Source organism: Mizuhopecten yessoensis, unplaced genomic scaffold (genome assembly GCF_002113885.1).
Source record: "Mizuhopecten yessoensis strain PY_sf001 unplaced genomic scaffold, ASM211388v2 scaffold8421, whole genome shotgun sequence".
Lineage (NCBI taxonomy): Eukaryota > Metazoa > Mollusca > Bivalvia > Pectinida > Pectinidae > Mizuhopecten > Mizuhopecten yessoensis.
Window position 1 is genome coordinate 88,609 of NW_018407539.1, and position 20,359 is coordinate 108,967.

At 35.7% G+C, this 20,359-nt stretch overlaps 1 protein-coding gene across 3 annotated transcripts in view; it reads right to left on the reverse strand.

The window, feature by feature from the left end:
* Nucleotides 1-1,165: 1,165 nt before the first annotated feature.
* Nucleotides 1,166-20,359, reverse strand: part of LOC110455911 (potassium channel subfamily K member 4-like) — a 39,030-nt gene continuing 19,836 nt past the window's right edge. Inside the window, exons 1-3 of one of the 3 annotated variants that reach the window (XM_021506343.1) lie at nucleotides 19,789-19,916; nucleotides 16,144-16,656; nucleotides 1,166-3,617 (exon numbers count right to left, since the gene is read on the reverse strand). In XM_021506343.1, the coding sequence (XP_021362018.1) occupies nucleotides 2,554-3,617; nucleotides 16,144-16,624 (1,545 nt within the window). In that variant the 5' untranslated portion in view covers nucleotides 16,625-16,656; nucleotides 19,789-19,916 and the 3' untranslated portion in view covers nucleotides 1,166-2,553. Of the gene's footprint in view, nucleotides 3,618-16,143; nucleotides 16,657-19,783; nucleotides 19,917-20,359 lie in introns of those variants that run through there. The other 2 variants (XM_021506344.1, XM_021506345.1) reach the window with 2 other exon arrangements.

A 20,359-nucleotide genomic window follows, 5' to 3' on the forward strand; every position in this document is an offset into this window, starting at 1 on the left:
AGCTTTGATGTACAATGTGTGTTTATAGATGATTTTCCATGTTTTACGTTATTAGTTTAGATGTACAATGTGTGTAAATAGATGATTTTCCATGTTTTACGGTATTAGTTTTGAAGTACAATGTTTATTCATAGATGATTATCCATGTTTTACGTTATTAGTTTAGATGTACAATGTGTGTAAATAGATGATTTTCCATGTTTTACGGTATTAGTTTTGAAGTACAATGTTTATTCATAGATGATTATCCATGTTTTACGTTATTAGTTTAGATGTACAATGTGTGTAAATAGATGATTTTCCATGTTTTACGGTATTAGTTTTGAAGTACAATGTTTATTCATAGATGATTTTCCGTGTTTTACGTTATTAGTTTAGATGTACAATGTGTGTAAATAGATGATTTTCCATGTTTTACGTTATTAGCTTTGATGTACAATGTGTGTTTATAGATGATTTTCCATGTTTTACGTTATTAGCTTTGATGTACAATGTGTGTTTATAGATGATTTTCCATGTTTTACGTTATTAGTTTTGATGTACAATGTGTGTTAATAGATGAGTTTCCATGTTTTACGTTATTAGTTTTGATGTACAATGTGTGTTTATAGATGATTTTCCATGTTTTACGTTATTAGTTTAGATGTACAATGTGTGTAAATAGATGATTTTCCATGTTTTACGTTATTAGCTTTGATGTACAATGTGTGTTTATAGATGATTTTCCATGTTTTACGTTATTAGTTTTGAATTACACTGTGTGTTTATAGATGATTTTCCATGTTTTACGTTATTAGCTTTGATGTACAATGTGTGTTTATAGATGATTTTCCATGTTTTACGTTATTAGCTTTGATGTACAATGTGTGTTTATAGATGATTTTCCATGTTTTACGTTATTAGTTTAGATGTACAATGTGTGTAAATAGATGATTTTCCATGTTTTACGGTATTAGTTTTGAAGTACAATGTTTATTCATAGATGATTTTCCGTGTTTTACGTTATTAGTTTAGATGTACAATGTGTGTAAATAGATGATTTTCCATGTTTTACGTTATTAGCTTTGATGTACAATGTGTGTTTATAGATGATTTTCCATGTTTTACGTTATTAGCTTTGATGTACAATGTGTGTTTATAGATGATTTTCCATGTTTTACGTTATTAGCTTTGATGTACAATGTGTGTTTATAGATGATTTTCCATGTTTTACGTTATTAGCTTTGATGTACAATGTGTGTTTATAGATGATTTTCCATGTTTTACGTTATTAGTTTTGAAGTACAATGTGTGTTAATAGATGATTTTTACATGTTTTATGTTATTAGTTTTGATGTACAATTTGTGTAAATAAATGATATTCTGTTTTTAACGTCATTGTTTCTGTTGTACCATGTGTGTAAATATATGATATTCTGTTTTTCACGTCATTGATTTTGTTGTACTATGTATGCAAATATATGATATTCTGTATTTCTATGTTGTTGTACTACGTTTGTATAATTATATTCAATAACGTATGACATTCTGTATTTCTATGTTGTTGTACTACGTTTGTATGTATTCAATAACGTATGACATTCTGTATTTCTATGTTTCTGTACTATGTTTGTATATATTCAATAACGTATGACATTCTGTATTTCTGTTGTTGTACTACGTTTGTATATATTCAATATCGTATGACATTCTGTATTTCTATGTGTTGTATTACGTTTGTATATATTCAATAACGTATGACATTCTGTATTTCTATGTTGTTGTACTACGTTTGTATATATTCAATAACGTATGACATTCTGTATTTCTATGTTGTTGTACTACGTTTGTATATATTCAATAACGTATGATATTCTGTATTTCTATGTTGTTGTACTACGTTTGTATATATTCAAAAACGTATGACATTCTGTATTTCTATGTTGTTGTACTACGTTTGTATATATTCAATAACGTATGACATTCTTTATTTCTATGTTGCTGTACTACGTTTGTATATATTCAATAACGTATGATATTCTGTGTTTCTATGTTGTTGTGCTACGTTTGTATATATTCAATAACGTATGCTATTCTGTATTTCTATGTTGTTGTGCTACGTTTGTATATATTCAATAACGTATGCTATTCTGTATTTCTGTGTTGCTGTACTACGTTTGTTTATATTCAATATCGTATGATATTCTGTATTTCTATGTTGTTGTACTACGTTTGTATGTATTCAATATCGTATGATATTCTGTATTTCTATGTTGCTGTACTTCGTTTGTATATATTCAATATCGTATGATATTCTGTATTTCTATGTTGTTGTACTACGTTTGTATATATTCAATAACGTATGACATTCTGTATTTCTATGTTGCGGTACTAAGTTTGTATATATTCAATAACGTATGACATTCTGTATTTCTATGTTGCGGTACTAAGTTTGTATATATTCAATAACGTATGACATTCTGTATTTCTATGTTGTTGTACTACGTTTGTATATATTCAATAACACGTCACACGATGTTATGTCTTTCAGTAAGATTGCTATAGCGAAAAGTGTCATTCTCTCTTTACGTCGCTGGGAGAAGGAACAGGAGTACCCGCTTTACTTCCTTTATTATCATCCTCAGTGGGAGATGGAACAGGAGTACCAGACTTACTTCCTGTTTTAGTTATCATTTCTCGTTGTACATTTTCAACATTTTTCTTAACTTCCTCCGCCATTTTATCTGTGACCTCTGCGACCTTATCCGTCACCTGCGACATTTTGTCCTTGGCCTTATCCATATGTTTTCCAACCTCTGACATTTTCTCTTTGCTTATCTCCGCCATCTTATCTTTCGCCTTGTTCATTCTCTTCTTTGCTCTCTTAATTGTTTTTGTGAAGAATTCGATACCTACATTGATACACATGGAGATGAGTGAGAGACCGATAAAGAGATAGATCCCGCTGATCAGAAAGAACTTGGGATGAGCCGGCAGAATGTCACCAAACCCGATGGTCGACATCGATATAAACACGAAGTAGAATGAGTCTAAAAATGACCAGTCTTCCCAGGCAGGATACATCATACATCCAATCAAAAGGTAGATCACCATAATTGCTAAAGCAAGTGAAGGAGGTAAGTTAAACTCTTCGTCTATCTCCACCCCGAACACAATATTCACGTGTTTTTTACCCTCCACAGGTGCCTCCTCGTCGCCCTCAACCTCTTCTGCGTCCTCCGTGTTATTGCTTGCTAAAGTCTTTTGATCGATGTCTTTTCCGTTGACCACTGTGGGCTGTCCATCCGGAGATACCCGTACGAAGGTGTCTACTTTCGCTTTCTTTTCCTCTGGTGTTTGTACTACTTGTTTTTCCGTTTCTTCTTTCGGTCCATTCTTTACATCCCCTTCTTCCACATCTTTGGAGTTCTCCTTCGGACAAAACCTGCGCTGTAGAACTCTACGACAGTCGCGAAGCCTGTTAAATCTCCTGATAATCACGAGTAGAAGTTTGAGGCCAATCGTGAACTTCCGGCCAAGCTCGGCCAACACTATCATTGCAAGGGGAATCCCGGTAATGGCGTAAACGATGGCGAATATCTTTCCAATACTCGTCATAGGGACGATGTTGCCGTATCCTGAAAATACAGAAACGGATGTTAAAGTTATAAAATATCGCTTACATACACTTTAAAGCGCTATATTATCAATGCAATGAAGAAAGCATAAAAGGTAAGGAACTGATCGAGTTTTATTTACATGTTTAAATATCAAGTCATGAATATCAAATTAAATTGATGATCAATTAGAAAGTTTCCATTATATCAAAGATTTTCATCTCAAAAATACTTTTAAATGACATACGAAACTTTGTTTGAAGTCATATTGTATAAATGTTCCCATCGCATTAAGATTTGACCTCCTGGGCTAATTTTTGAACTGCGGGAAACAAAAAGAATGCTTATCGTTAACCTGAAGTAATCTGTAAGTTATTATGGAATCTATGAGAATAAAAGAGCGGACTCTGATGAAGCTAGACATTCGTTCTTTGGCAGCGGTAGCCTGAACACCACAAAATGGATTGGATTAGCTAATATAGCTGTCCATTGATAGACTAATAGTACAGTTCCCGTCGTCTTTACCCCCTACATTTCTCCTATTTGTTTTTTAGAGCATGCATGCTTCCAATATTTGTTGCTATGTAAACAATATTTTATCTCTACAAACACAGCGATTTTAGCGATAGATTTTTGGTCAAGGCAAGAGCATGGATTGGTATTATACACTGATACCCATTTTGTTATTGACGTTGAATTTGTACCATAGGTCATAACAACACGACAGTTAGGTACGTCAACATCGTGTTTGTAGTAGACAACAGCACGGCCAAACATGTCTTGTCATTGAACATCGGGTACCAGTGAGTGCCGAGGCGATGATTCGGCTTTACAAATGTCTACCTAGCTGAATGGACACGAGGGTTCGGATTCATAATTTCATGCTGAGTCCAACGCTTGGACATTTTTTATCGTTCTATCACTCGTTGTAAACATAATGAACCTGAAACGAAGTTAGTGCACTTTGTTTCCCTAACACATATTACACACATATATATAAATGCGGATCAATAGTGGGTATTTTGTGCCAATTTCCTTTGCTTTTAAGTATTAATTGATATCCATGATCTATAAGTACACGGACTGACGTTTGCTCGTTACCATAGACATGCACTAGATACGATATAAATAAAGTTAACACCGCTGTGATATTAATTACCTCTAAAGCATGCACTGCGTAGATGAAAAACACACTTAACGTATAGAATAGCAAACCATCGTGTGGAGTGTGTTCCTAAACAAAACCAAAATGAACGCGTGTATACTGACCTAGTGTGAACAGACGCTGATATCTATAGACAATTAGGCATTAGAAGATTTGATGGAGTAGAAGAAAGATTGAGTAAGAGGAGATGAAACGTGTTTATACGGTGCTTTCTGATTTTCATATCAAACGTTTTTACTTTGTAAACTCTGAATAAAGTCAAAACAGCATTCTTTTATGATTCGTTTTGTGCTTGTTCGGTTAAATATCAGATGACTGTTGTATTGATAAATCCGCTATTAACGTTAATTGCTATAATTATTAAATCGTTTCTATTCTTCGGTAAAAAGAAGTGCAGGATAACCAGGCCGAGGTAGGGGAGTCGTTCACCAAATTAATACTGCGGACATTTGTCTTCGTATAGATCTACCTTATCAAACCTGAACAAAGCAATCATGATTTTGAAATAAGTAATAACTATATTTAACGTTTTTAAAATCAAAAATCTTATTGGGATTAATGAGCTCTTCTTCAAATGAAATGGAATGAAAAATAGTAATCAAATCAAACTCACGTCATTCACATAGATTTTATAACTTTAGTTCAGCAACGAAGGTATATATAAAGATATCATCATTGAATCGTCAGCGATGCCAAAAAAGTTGTCAAAACACTTCATTTACAGTTAAGTTGGATGCTGTAAAATACCATAATACCTGCCTTATATGGAGCTACCTACTCGCACCGAGGACACAATCGCTATGTGAAGGTAATACTTTGAAGTCCTGGCTCTATTTCTCAGCCTGAAGGAAGCTGGGGTTGTATTTACTTAGTGGTAGGTTGTAGCCTGAAGGAAGCTTGGGTTGTATTTACTTAGTGGTAGGTTGTAGCCTGAAGGAGGCTGGGGTTGTATTTACTTAGTGGTAGGTTGTAGCCTGAATGAAGCTGGGGGTTGTATTTACTTAGTGGTAGGTTGTAGCCTGAAGGAAGCTGGGGGTTGTATTTACTAAGTGTTAGCTTGTTTGGAAGTTTGTTCTATGCATCTTCTGTGCCGAGGGAGAAAGATGTGCGCGTGATTTGAAATCTGTTGAATATTACTCGTTGGTAATGTCCGATGCTCAAGATCTTAATTTGTGTTATCAGCTATTGGTTTCGCAGTAGGGGTGTTTTATAGGATAGAGCATGTCCTTGGTAAATGCTATTAAAACGTGCATATCTTTTGTTTTTTCCTTGTTCTGTTCCAAAGTAATGTCAGCAATATCATAAATATTTTCTGTTTCGTGTAAATAGGAAGGTTCGGTTATCATTCTACTGGCTCCATATTGTAAGGTTTCAATGTGTTCACCACATTACAGATAACCTATTTTTTACATTTCTAATAGCGGTATAATGTTAACATCCTAGATTTTCGGGCGTTTTTGCAGGAATTTTAAATTTCTTTGGCAGTGTGTGATGTTCACTTGAGATGTTGGTGATGTCGTAAGCAAAACGGTGATTGTATTAGATTAATGTTTATTATTTGATACGATTATATATATAAACTTTATTTATTTTATAACAATTATGAAACAAGTTTTTCAACATATATTAATCACTCTTGTTGGCCCGGATGTTAGCAAGCGGATGGTCTTGTTGTGGGAGGAAACCTGAGTACCCGGAGAAAACCAAAGTGGTCGGGCAGGCGACCCAAACTTTTTCATCGAGGACATGAAACGATTAGTGTTTCTTTTTATGCTTGAATTGAAACATGTCAATCATGACTTTTGACAAAGATTTGACTGTCAAACATCATGATTTATGACGCCCTTTTGCAATGAAATAGACGACTGACCCAAAGCAAAAGTGTGGGAATGGATCATAATGTACTGGCTATAGCATTTAAAACAGTCAAAAGTGTGGGAATGGATCATAATGTAATGGTAATAGCATTTAAATCAATCAAAAGGGTAGGAATGGGTCATAATGTACTGGTAATAGAATTTAAATCAATCAAAAATGTGGGAATGGATCATAATGTAATGGTAATAGCATTTAAATCAATCAAAAGGGTAGGAATGGGTCATAATCTACTGGTAATAGCATTTAAATCAATTAAAAGTGTCGGAATGGATCATAATGTACTGGTAATAGCATTTAAATCAATCAAAAGGGTAGGAATGGATCATAATGTACTGGTTATATGCATTTAAATCAGTCAAAAATGTGGAAATGGATCATAATTTACTGGTAATAGCATTTAAATCAATTAAAAGTGTGAAAATGGATCATAATGTACTGGTAATAGCATTTAAATCAATATACTGGTAATACATTTGTAGCATTTAAATCAGTCAAAAATGTGGAAATGGATCATAATTTACTGGTAAAAGCATTTAAATCAATCAAAAGTGTGGGAATGGATCATAATGTAATGGTAATAGCATTTAAATCAATCAAAAAGCATCTTCTCGTCCTTTGATATTTAATCATGAGGATAAAGCTTTCACTTACTTTTCATATATTTCGTATTTTGCCATATTTTTCTAACTTTAAAAACAAGCCACTGTACCAAACATTATCCATTTCATTTGGTTAGATCCAAAGAATAAGATCGTACGATCAATTTTATATAAAAATGATCATGCTTATGAACTTTTACATAAAGGTTGAAAGCAAATTATTGTTGAGTTAATACAGAGTTGATTTTTTTTTTTAATTGAAACATAATATTACAAGAATTCATATCAAAACGTCCGAATGATGTAGGCATACATAGGGTAAACAGGAAGTACTCTAGGTATGATACTATCACCCGGTCTTATAACCGGATAGCAGTTTGACATGTTATAATTGTGGATAATGATTTCATATTATTAGACTTTTAAATTCTAATTAGTAAAATAACAACATCTTAAACAGTCAATGACAGGAACATTTGTATGAAGTTTGGTTTACATTGATCAGATAAACTTTAAAAGCAGAAATAAATGTCTTAGCTAGTTAACTGGTTGGCCATTTTGGATATTGATCAAGCCAAAACTAACAGCACTTGTTTAGAACCATGAAAGCATTGTTCATATAAAAAAAAAAAAAACAGTAGCATTTTGGAATCTTTCTGTCAGTCTATGTATTACTAAAAACTCACGTTACAGAGTTATGATGCATTTTATATTCATTCTTAAATCATCATAGTATTGCGTTTTCATTTTTCACATTGTGTTACGCTTGAATAAGTCTCCGTTCAGTATCGATTCTCATGACATATAACAACACTAGACACATTACAGCGACGCTTATCGGACCGGTGATAATGCTGAATAGAGATAACATGATTAAAAACTAGTATTATATTCAATGGAGCTATTTAGATTGCAGTACAAACAGTGGTATGTCAGATCAGTCAGGAAATGGAGGTATTACGCATACTTGATGTCTTTTTTTTCGCGGGTGATTGCACAAGAGAAAGATAGGAAACTACAGCAACATATTTAGCATTACTGGTACAGCTACCTCACTAATCGGGTTACCACGCGAAGATACAATCAAGAACACTTTATATCACGAGCATTAATTATGAAACCCATTCGAGCGAAATTTACCATTAATTCAGTCCGGTTATAAAACTAATTCTTCATACGAAAGTTCTGGCATATGCTGCTACGGTGAAACATTGCAAGTAATTGGAGTTAATCCAAAACATTAATATATGATTACTAAAACACGTTTCAAGTAACACAGGCAAATGTTAAAGTATTAATTGAAACCTTACTCCCTCTGAGGCCAATGGTTTGTACAGCCGGACCCAAAGTTATTAGTAATCCCTCTGGTATGAAGAAAATGCATCTCAGATGTGTTAATCCTTGCCAATTTTTATACCATAGGGTTTCGTAACTTTATCTGTGTCTTCCTATAGACCTCGGACAAGGAGAGGAGTTACATAAGACATGTTCAGATACTGTGGCATCATGTATATGTTATACGGAGTTACCAGTCGTTTAACACGCTGTCAAAATACTAGTTGCTAACTAGATATGCCGGACTACAGTGAATCGGTATAGCACGATAGACTAGAATTACATTTTCTCTCATTTCCGTGTGTGTAAGATAGGGCTGTTCAGGGTAAGAAAGGGGTGTAAGAAATGTCTATCTTACATCCCGTTCACGTGACGTGAAGTGACGTTACAATTGCACGACTTTGGAAAAGTCCGATACCGCAATGCGGAAAAGGCGACGTGATGAAAATATTTCGCTGATAGATTTATTTTCGTCAAAATAAATATGGAGAAAGTTGTTATTGTCAAAACGGTAGCGAGTTCAAACGCGTTTTCATGGTTTCTGAGCTTATACTGGTAACTGGAATAAGAGAAAAATACTCTCTCATGTCCAGGGATGTAGAATAGAGAAATGCCACCCTCGAGTTTTCCTTTCCTACACCCCTGGCCATGAAAGAGTATTATAATCCCATACACGGGCAACAGAAACATTGTTTATAAAACAAAGCTCACTCAGATAGTTTTCAAAACCTCTTTCTGTACAAAAACAAACTTAGATTAATGTCGATTGCTCTTGGACAAACTCACAACACAGGGTTTCCAAAGATGCAGGTTTTACGGTTACCATCATGATATCATTGGGATATATGTCATTCCTTCGTGTAATGTTGAGGCCGTCGTTGTTTTTTGTATTTTGCTCGTAAGTAAGTTAACATTAGTTGGGTTTGACCTAGATTTACATGGTGGGTTTGACCTAGTTTTACATGGTGGGTTTGACCTAGATTTACATGGTGGGTTTGACCTAGATTTACATGGCGGGTTTGACCTAGATTTACATGGTGGGTTTGACCTGGATTTACATGGTGGGCGTGTCGACGAAGCAGTAGGCGCTTACCCTTCCGAGACACCTAGTCTTATTCTCCGTGAATTTTTTAAATGATCTCAATGTAAATCTTTACTTTGTTCATATATGTATCCATAGTTTTATCGATTGTGAGTTTAAATTATGGTTTTGTTGACACTTAGGTATTTTCATATTGTATCATGCAATATACTCTTAATATCAAAGTGATAAATGTCATACAGAAGATTACCGCAGTTCTTAAATCTCCTATTACCGTTTCGTCTTTGAAAAAATGAGAAAATTGTATCTCAAAAGAATTTGAAAGTATTTCTCTTTTACAGAAGGAATGTGCTTATAAGTCCTGTTCCGGACGTCATTTTTATATATCATTATCGTATGTGTAAAGCACAACACCTCTAGTTATTTTGTAAATTATATAGACCGTTATATTTAAGTTGTATTTTTATCCATTGATTATTTATCGTTGATTGCGTATGCTTATCTTTCCGAATTCGGAACTGTCCCAACCCTGGTCTTTCCGTTGCATTTTTCACCCTTCTTATGAAATATCAAAAAGATGCATGCCATTCAAATTAGCTTCAGTCTGCACCTAGACAACATGAAATCACAAGAGAAATCCCGATATCGATGTCCCAACACATACTCTCCTGGTACATTACAGAGTGCAGACAATGTGACAGATTAGCCAATCTTTATGCATGACCACACAACACATTCATCAATTATTCAGGAGCTACAGTAGGACCCCGGTCTGGTAAGTATACTTGTACAATAAAACGTTACATGTGTGATGTATTGTACCGCTTAACTCCGCCACCAGACTCTGTGTACAACTCTCCAATATTGACTGGACATTTAAGTTACCGAGTAAGCATCTCGACTGATATAAAATATAATATACATTTGCCAAGATAACATTTTATGTATATTACTGATAAAAATTGCTAAAATTTGGCAAAACAAATTGTTGGCACCACGCAGAAATTTGGTTTGATGATCAAAATTGATTATACTTTCGTAAACTATATTTTAAACATACTTTAACATATTCGTCAGTGTAACAAACTAATTTCAGTACAGACGATATTATTCATTATATTTCAACATATGGTGTAAACATATTAAATGAAGAAGCTTATTTGTTTCCCGCTGACAGTGTTGATCTAGGAACTGAATAGATGTATGTACATCGCCCTCCTCATACACAGGCGCAACACACATCTTTATATAACCGCCATTACTCTGACGGGTTTTTTGACATGCCGTTCTAGAGTGGAATTCAACGCTTTTCTTTCGTCTTTTCTTCGCTTTGTACTTACTGTATAGTATAAAGTATAGGTTGAAAACTTTTTATGCATAATTCCGTCTGCGTTTATAACTTAAATAGTTTCATCTTACAGAATATATATAAAGGGTTCATAGTCTTAAGTATATGATCATAACATTAATTAATTTAATTAGAAGCAGACGTCATTGTCCCAGTTTGATATCATTAATTAGTGTATCACCTGTCAGTGTTTACTCTTTGGTGTGTTAGTATTTGTGTTTATTTGAGTGTCTTAGCGCTTCACCCCCACAGACTTCAGAAATACTCGTGTGATATACCTTGGTTATATTTGCCTTCTGTGATGTTTCTTTGTAATTTCTTAATTAGCCGTTCTATAATCAGCTGTATGTTGTGTATGCTTGTTATTGATATATCTGATGTCTGTTAGAAGAAAATCACTACGGTGCTTATGCATATAATTATAAATAAGACGTAACAAAATATCGTATATCTTGTGATCTTTACTCCATGTATAATGCGCCCTGTTTTCCAATGACTCCATTACGCATTTTTGTATTTTCGTTCTCAACACTCATAAATATTTTTAAAATACATTAATAATTTAAATAAAGAAAAAACGTTCCTCCTTCAGTAACGTTACCAGCCTAGTTTAATACACACACACGTGGGAGTCGGTGTAGACACTGGGTAAACATGGCGTGGTTAACCTGCCAAGTGATGCAGCATCTTAGCCGCCGATAAACAAAAAACTATCTTTTCTTTAGGGCCTTGTCACCGCCCGACCTGGTTATACAGGTGATTTAGGTTGCTGATGAGCACCCAGATAAACCTTTATCTTCCTTAGCTCTCTTATCACGGACTACCTAACTACATTATTGCAATGCGTCAGACTCGGCCCCCGTTATAACTCTTACTCTTCGTTCTGTTTGAAGACTGTGACGCTCTCTTTATCATCATGGTATAAAAGAAGTTTTTTAAAGCAATAATTTAAAAGATAAAACATATTGTGTAGAAATATAAACAAAATGAGTGGGTGTTCACAAAAGAGTACACCAATGACCTTGAAAGTAATGACTATGTGATACCTCATGTATACACTTCTTGTAGCGAATACAAGCAACTAGGAAGATTAATGTTAACTTCAGCGAACTCGAAACAAAGTCCTTACCAATGCAGATTAATTAGTGAATGTTCAGCGAAAAATCCAATTTTTAACCTTTATCTCATTGTTGTTACTATGCCCTATTGCTAAAGACCTGTTTAAATTACGAAATCCATCATTTGGTTTTAATACATACATTTAAAGAGTTTTGTAATGTCCAATAGTGTAAAAGTTTCGGTCCGAACAAGATTTTCATAGCTTTGACCTTTGAATCCCTGTTGTGACACTGACCTAGGGATTCAGACTTGTTAGTGGAAGGCATAACACATTTTGTCATAAAACGTATGCACCATGTTCCGTGCTATACAACGATTTGAAATATAAACCGAAGCGATGGATTTGTGTCGTTCATGCCTGTTACATTTGATTAATATCTATCAATTGTTTGATATATAAAATGTATCCAGATCAATAACTTAGAGTTTACAGTTAAGAATTTTCAGCTGGCGATTATCGTAGAGAAAGCTTATATGCATCATGACAAATTCCAGTCAGTATACGATACAGTATTCAAATACATAACTACATACAGGGGATGCATTGTTACCTCACACGTTCTCTCAAGTTTATGGATTCTGCTCAAATTAAACCACGACTGTCCCACACAATAAAGGGTAATTGTATATTCCTGACTTCAGTTATCCTGCTATCTTTCTGCATGCCTACCTTTCTGAATAACTGTGATGTTGGATTTATGTAGACGACAGTGTCCAGGCATGTGTATGCCTGTATGTTTAACACTCATCCCTCTGAAGTTGCTGTTATGCATCTCAGTAAGACTGCCTACGTGATAAACCGCTTCTGACTGTAAAATGTATCTAAAAAGCGATTTTTGAAATATCCCAACTCGACAGTATCTTTTTATTTGAATCAAACTTCACTTGGGAGAGTAATCCGAGGGTTGACGTTAATACACAAAAGAGCAATAAAAATCATCAATATAGTGACAACCATTGATATAAGGCTACAGTGTCGGTTATACCACGTCTGACAGCTTTTAATGATGATATGGTTACAATGATACTGTCACGATTTAAAATCTATATTTCAGCCGCAGTGTTTGTGTTGTAATGATTGATATCTTCAGTGAAGCTACGCTTTATGTCATGATACTGTTACGACACAAAATTTGTGATGAAGCCTCAGCGAGTGTGATGGAATGATTGATATCTTCACTTAACCTACGCTTTATGTAATGATACCGTTACGACACACAATTTATGATGAAGCCTCAGTGTGTGTGTTGTACTGATTGATATCTTCAGTGAATCTACGGTTTATGTAATGATACTGGTACGACACACAATTTGTGACGAAGCCTCAGTGTGTGTTGTAACGATTGATATCTTCAGTTGAGCTACGCTTTATGTAACGATACTGTTACGACACACTATTTGTGATGAAGCCTCATTTTGTGTTGTAATGATTGATAACTTCAGTGAAGCTTCGCTTTATGTTATGATACTATTAAGACACACAATTTGTGACGAAGCCTCAGTGTGTGTTGTATGATTGATATCTTCAGCTAAGCTACGCTTTATGTAATGATCCTGTTACGACACACAATTTATGATGAAGCCTCAGTGTGTGTGTTGTACTGATTGATATCTTCAGTGAAACTCCGCTTTATGTAATGATTCTGTTACGACACAAAATTTGTGATGAAGCCTCATTTTGTGTTGTAATGATTGATATGTTCAGTTAAGCTACGCTTCATGTAATGATACTGTTACTACACACAATTTGTGATGAATCCTCAATTTGTGTTGTAATGATTGATATCCTCAGTTAAGCTACGCTTCATGTAATGATACTGTTAAGACACACAATTTGTGACGAAGCCTCAGTGTGTGTGTTGTAATTATTGATATCTTCAGTGAAGCTTCGCTTTATGTTATGATACTGTTACGACATACAATTTGTGACGAAGCCTCAGGGTGTGTGTTGTAATGATGGATATCTTCAGTTAAGCTAGGCTTTATGTATGATAATGTTACGGCACACAATTTGTGACGAAGCCTCAGGGTGTGTGTTGTAATGATGGATATCTTCAGTTAAGCTGCGCTTTATGTAATGATAATGTTACGATACACAATTTGTGACGAAGCCTCAGGGTGTGTGTTGTAATGATGGATATCTTCAGTTAAGCCACGCTTTATGTAATGATAATGTTACGATACACAATTTGTGACGAAGCCTCAGGGTGTGTGTTGTAATGATCGATATCTTCAGTGAAGCTAAGCTTTATGTAATGATACTGTTACAACACACAATTTGTGATGAAGCTTCAATTTGTGTTGTAATGATTGATAACTTCAGTTAAGCTACGCTTTGTGTAATGATACTGTTACTACACACAATTTGTGATGACGCCACAGTGTGTGTGTTGTAATGATGGATATCTTCAGTTAAGCCACGCTTTATGTAATGATCCTGTTACGACACACAATCTGTGACGAAGCCTCAGTGTGTGTTGTAACGATTGATATCTTCAGTTGAGCTACGCTTTATGTAATGGTACTGTTACGACACACAATTTGGGATGAAGCCTCAGTGTGTGTGTTGTAATGATTGCTATCTTCAGTTAATCAACGCTTTATGTAATGATCCTGTTACGACACACAATTCGTGACGAAGCCTCAGTGTGTGTTGTAATGTTTGATATCTTCAGTTAAGCCACGCTTTATGTAATGATCCTGTTACGACACACAATCTGTGACGAAGCCTCAGTGTGTGTGTTGTACTGATTGATATCTTCAGTTAGGCTACGCTTTATGTAATGATAATGTTACGATACACAATTTGTGACGAAGCCTCAGGGTGTGTGTTGTAATGATGGATATCTTCAGTTAAGCTAGGCTTTATGTATGATAATGTTACGGCACACAATTTGTGACGAAGCCTCAGTGTGTGTTGTAATGATTGATATCTTCAGTGAAGCTACGCTTTATGTATTTGTACTGTTACCACAAACACTTTTTGATCAGGCCACAGTATGTATATTGAAGCTCTAACGATTGAGATCTTTGATGATTATTCAGTGTATGTACTGTTTCTATTGACAATCTTTTGACATTTTTTACATGGTATTTTAAGTGAAACGACTTTTCGCAAACACCATCATTGCGTTGATATATAAGCGTGACGAAATTGTCCTCAATTCCGTTACAATACATGATGTTGTTTTATATTTCTGTTATCGACACTTGGTCGTGTGTATGGATGAACGGGAACCATTTCCATGTCCTGGTTCTCCATTCACCGGTCATGTTAAAACATCTCGGATCAAAGAAGATGTTGATTAGATGCTGTAAAATCCACATATAATACGACATCTGAACATAAGTTCAAGACTCATTAGGATTTGATTCCATGACAAAAGGAAATGAAAAAAGCAGCGAAGGTATAAAACGTAGTATCAGAGCTACGATTGTTTGCGGTAGTGTTACCTTGTCACAGCTAAGGTAATGTGACGACGGTATCAACTATTGATGAGGTTAATCAGTGAACATTTCTATTGAGATGTCGTAACATAAGCATGGTAGCATGTCATCTCATTAACAGGACAACGACAGGTCGCTAAAAAGAAACAACAACCAAGTATAGGCAAGTGTGAAGCTTAATGATTCAATATTGGGTTACCTGTTGAAATGCCTTGTGCTCCGGTTTATTCAATTATAGGTGTTAACAGTTCTGATTACGCCTGCAGGATTTGAATATCAAGCTAGGCCAATATTTAATAAGTAACAAATATCCCGCTAGTCGTGAAAGGATTAAAGGAAAGTTAGAGATCACAAATATTGAAATATTGAAAGCAAAGCAATGTCTGTATGGGTCACAACATAAGTCGCCTCAAACGATCATGTATTGTATCGCAGGGGGACTACCTATTTTCTGATGATCCCGATCCTTCGGGTATAAAGTACCTACCTATCCTATAAAACATCTGCCCCATTTCTACTTACCCAGAGTCATACTCGCTACCTACCTATCGCCGTATTAACTACTTACCTGTAAGTGTACTAGCTATTTACCTATTATTGTGTTAACTACTTACCTATGGTCGTATATACAGTTCCACAAAAGAATAATGCCCCATAGAAACTCCATTTTTCCTCCGATATCGATCCATAGGCGCTGCTCCTGGCTGTCGACTCGTACCGATCTAGTAGATCACGGGTTCGATTCTCCCACACGTCCATGGATATCTTCCCTGATTGCAGTTGATATGTATTGTTTTTAACGTTTTTCAGTACTTGTTGTTTGTATGAAATAAGGTTGTTTTTCTGTTGCTGTTCGTACGGTCGTTCTACCGCCTGGAACAGAGCGGCACCAATGAGAGTGTATATGATGAGAATGATAATAAGTCCAATCAGGGATTTGATGATGGAGTACACGGTCTGCAGAAACTTCTTCAGATTCCGGAGACATTTGGTACAAAATGTTACACCTCTTGATAAGTTTTCACTGACAGCCGCAACTGCAGCTTCCGGTTTACGACGACTACTTCCGGGATTGTTCGTTTCTGTAGTTTCCATAGTTACAGTGTCATTCAGCAGTGTCTCGTGCTCTGAAACAGGAAAGAAAATTTTGTTTCAGTTGTACTTCTTATTAGAATTATAAAGTAAAGAGTTTTGGTTGACTTTGATCCATGTACTGTTATGTTCCCTATTTATGATTATCTTGTTCCATGATCACATGACCCTAGCGTTATTTAAGATTGTATAACAAACTGAAATTCAGTTAACATATTACCAAAGCGAATATAATTTTAGGGCTAATACGAAAAGTTACCATAGAGGAGAAGAAAATCACTCGATCAGAAAGGAAGCCCTCGGAGTCACTAATCAATGAATCGGCGATTACAGACCATGCAATGTAGCAAAATAATGATATTGACTAGGTAACTCCAAAGTCCTGGACAGAGAGCGCAAACAAACGGCAGATAGAAGAGACTATCTGGATACGCCGCAGTGGGCTAGTTCTTAACCGAGACGAGGGGGCTCATAGACTCTTAAATATCAATGCCCAGATATTAAACGCGTCATTTCGTACATGTATAACAGCTGAGTGTACACACGCTTAAAAAGTATCCGAATCGACGTCTGATTTTACATTGCCAACTCGTACATATTTAACACTTTTGTGTACATACGTTTCACTAGTCATTTGTCTGATGAATGTGACGGAGAACATACCGCACTAGTCATCGTAACGTCGAACATAAACACTTGTTGTGATACATAACCTTTATACAGTACAACCTATATTCAAAACATTCACGTACGTTGACAGGGTCATTTTTCTGCTTCTTTGCAAATGCAACCCAAGTTCGGTCGCTTGTAAATAATCAGCTATAAAGCGATACATCAAATGTCCAGCGTCGCGCTATCGAACCTGTTATTACCTTGAGGGACCAATGTTATCCTGATAGAATTAGGAATGTAGGCCTACCACCATGGTAGCCAACTGATCCTTTGTTCAAGTTGTCAAGATTTTGAGACATTGAGTAAGTTTGCACGAAATTACTAGACGGTAAATTTACGACACATGGACACTGTTAACGATCAATGGGGTGTTACCGTCAGAGGGATTAACCTACAGGTGATTCATTACCCCCTTGATCGACTTTGAGCGTTTTGTCTATACACAAGTCTGCTGGTAACTACTTACGACGAGCAACGTAAACTTTCATGAAAAACGAGTGCTAACACAACGTAAAATCCCAAGAGAAACGCATACTATTACAATGAAAACTCCTAAAAGAAACGCTTGCTATTATAACGTAAGCTCCCAAGAGAAACACGTGCTATTTTAACGTTAACACCAACAGAAATACGTGCTATTTTAACGTTAACACCAACAGAAACACGTGCTATTTCAACGTTAACACCAACAGAAACACGTGCTATTTTGACGTTAACACCAACAGAAACCCGTGCTATTTTGACGTTAACCCCAACAGAAACACGTGCTATGTTAACGTTAACACCAACAGAACCACGTGCTATTTTAACGTTAACCCCAACAGAAACACGTGCTATGTTAACGTTAACACCAACAGAAATACGTGCTATTTTAGCGTTAACACCAACAGAAACACGTGCTATTTTAACGTTAACACCAACAGAAACACGTGCTATTTCAACGTAAACTACTACTAAGATCCTCGTAACATTACAACGCATACTCCAAACAGAAACGCGTACTAATATAACATAGATCACCCTTATGTTCAGTAACAACACAACTCCTTGGTAACGTATCAGAAGAGGCACACGCTGCATATACCGATATCTAATCAACGCTAGCGAACGGGTCTGCTTTACTGCATACGAATATTTTTCGCTTTGATCTGCAAACCGTAATCAGCCCTAAAATCGTTTGAACATGTGTATAACACGTGCACTGGAGTTCTTATAAAACACCCTGCTGTGTTCAAATATTCTTACGAAAGGAAAACTGAGGAACTGTACTTTTAAATTTTAGCACATTGACATTATATCGGCTGGGACAGGAAAGAGGTGTTACGAATTTCCAATGAGATGTAAACTGCACTCACAGATAAAATGGAGCCAATTACTCTGGTATTACTGTTCAAGCGTAATGTTGCACGTTCAACAAATTACCACCCACTCACAAACCATCACACATGTGTTTGTTACTACTGTGGAAGGCGTCCAACAAACATTGACCACGTCCAGACGTGTACGGTGTTGGTGTAATAAATGTACACACTAATCAGTCGTTAATGTCAAACACGTGAGGGACCCTAGTTAACATTATTACCAGTCAGCTGTACTTCTCGACCTTGTAGTCAGGTTTGTTAGAAATATATATACATCAACCTGACCCTGGCTCAATTTTCGGACATCCTAGTCCACGTGTAGACGTTTTAGCTGCGATGTGCTCCCTGCAGTTGACGATAAATCAATGTGTATTGCTGTACACACACAAATGCCAACATGAAATGCACGTTCAAATTAGCCGTGTTAAACTAAACAGATATGAGATGCACTGGATGCCAGCACACAACGAGAAATGCCTGACTAGACTAGCTATTGTTCCGTGGTAACGTTTTCTTCTTAACACATGTAAATGTAGCATATCAGTATTCCGTCTTCTTATAACCTTTGGGGTCTCGATTATGTCTGTGAATGCAAATCTTTGAATCCGTTATTTAAATATATCTCAGAAGAAATCTTGAATGCTTGCAATAGAAGTTGTAGCAGACAAGCAATGCCTGAATGAAACATGCTCACATAACGGGCTCTTTGTACAAAGCTCTGTGGAGTCATCTTGGCTGCATAAACTATCAAGTATATACTTCTCTTTTGTTTTATACATTGTAAGGTTGTATGATATGCGAATACCCTATACAAACGAATTGTAGAAACGCGTTATGACACGCAGTGTTTGGCGTATATCAATGATTGTCAATGACAGGATTTAGCATTTAAAGCATATGACACTACTCCGGTGAAATGAGCATTGTATACATAGACAGACACTATATGACGTATAAGTTTAATTGGTGTTGTATTTAATCAACTAATTATAAACATTAAAATAAAGAATCCTCAGTAGGATTGTTGACACCATGTAACTCAGAACGGAAAAATATATATTAACCGCAGTTTTACAGAGAATTATAACTAGACCTACATAGAAAGACCTCTGCCTCACTTAAAGCTCACCTTACCTTACAACACAGTATCGCCAGACAAATCCCTTGGTACCTATCCGAGGGACTGAAGGCAAGTTTATCCGTATCCGAGGTTTTACTCAATTATATACCATGTTTGTTCCTATGTCAATCAGCGCCAAGTATCGCCCGCCTGGTCTAGAGCGGTGTAACACTCCACACAGTCAGTATAGCACAGCTCGATTCCAGTACGGTAACACTCTACTCGTACAAACCACAGACTGTCATTCCTCATTCCATCATTCCAGGTGATATTTTCAATAGTAATGACCAACTATTTTTGTATTTTTCATATCTATACAATATTAATTTCAATGAGATAAGGGCAACAAGGGATGCTTTGGTTCTAACTCCAATATACATTGATATGTAACTACAATGTACCTTGTTATGTAACTACAATTTACCTTGTTATGTAACTACAATGTACCTTGTTATGTAAGTACAGTGTACCTGTTCGTAGGACTACTCCCTGGCTTGGTATGTAATTACAGTGTACCTTGTTATGTAACTACAATGTACCTTGTTATGTAACTACAATGTACCTTATTATGTAATTACAGTTTAC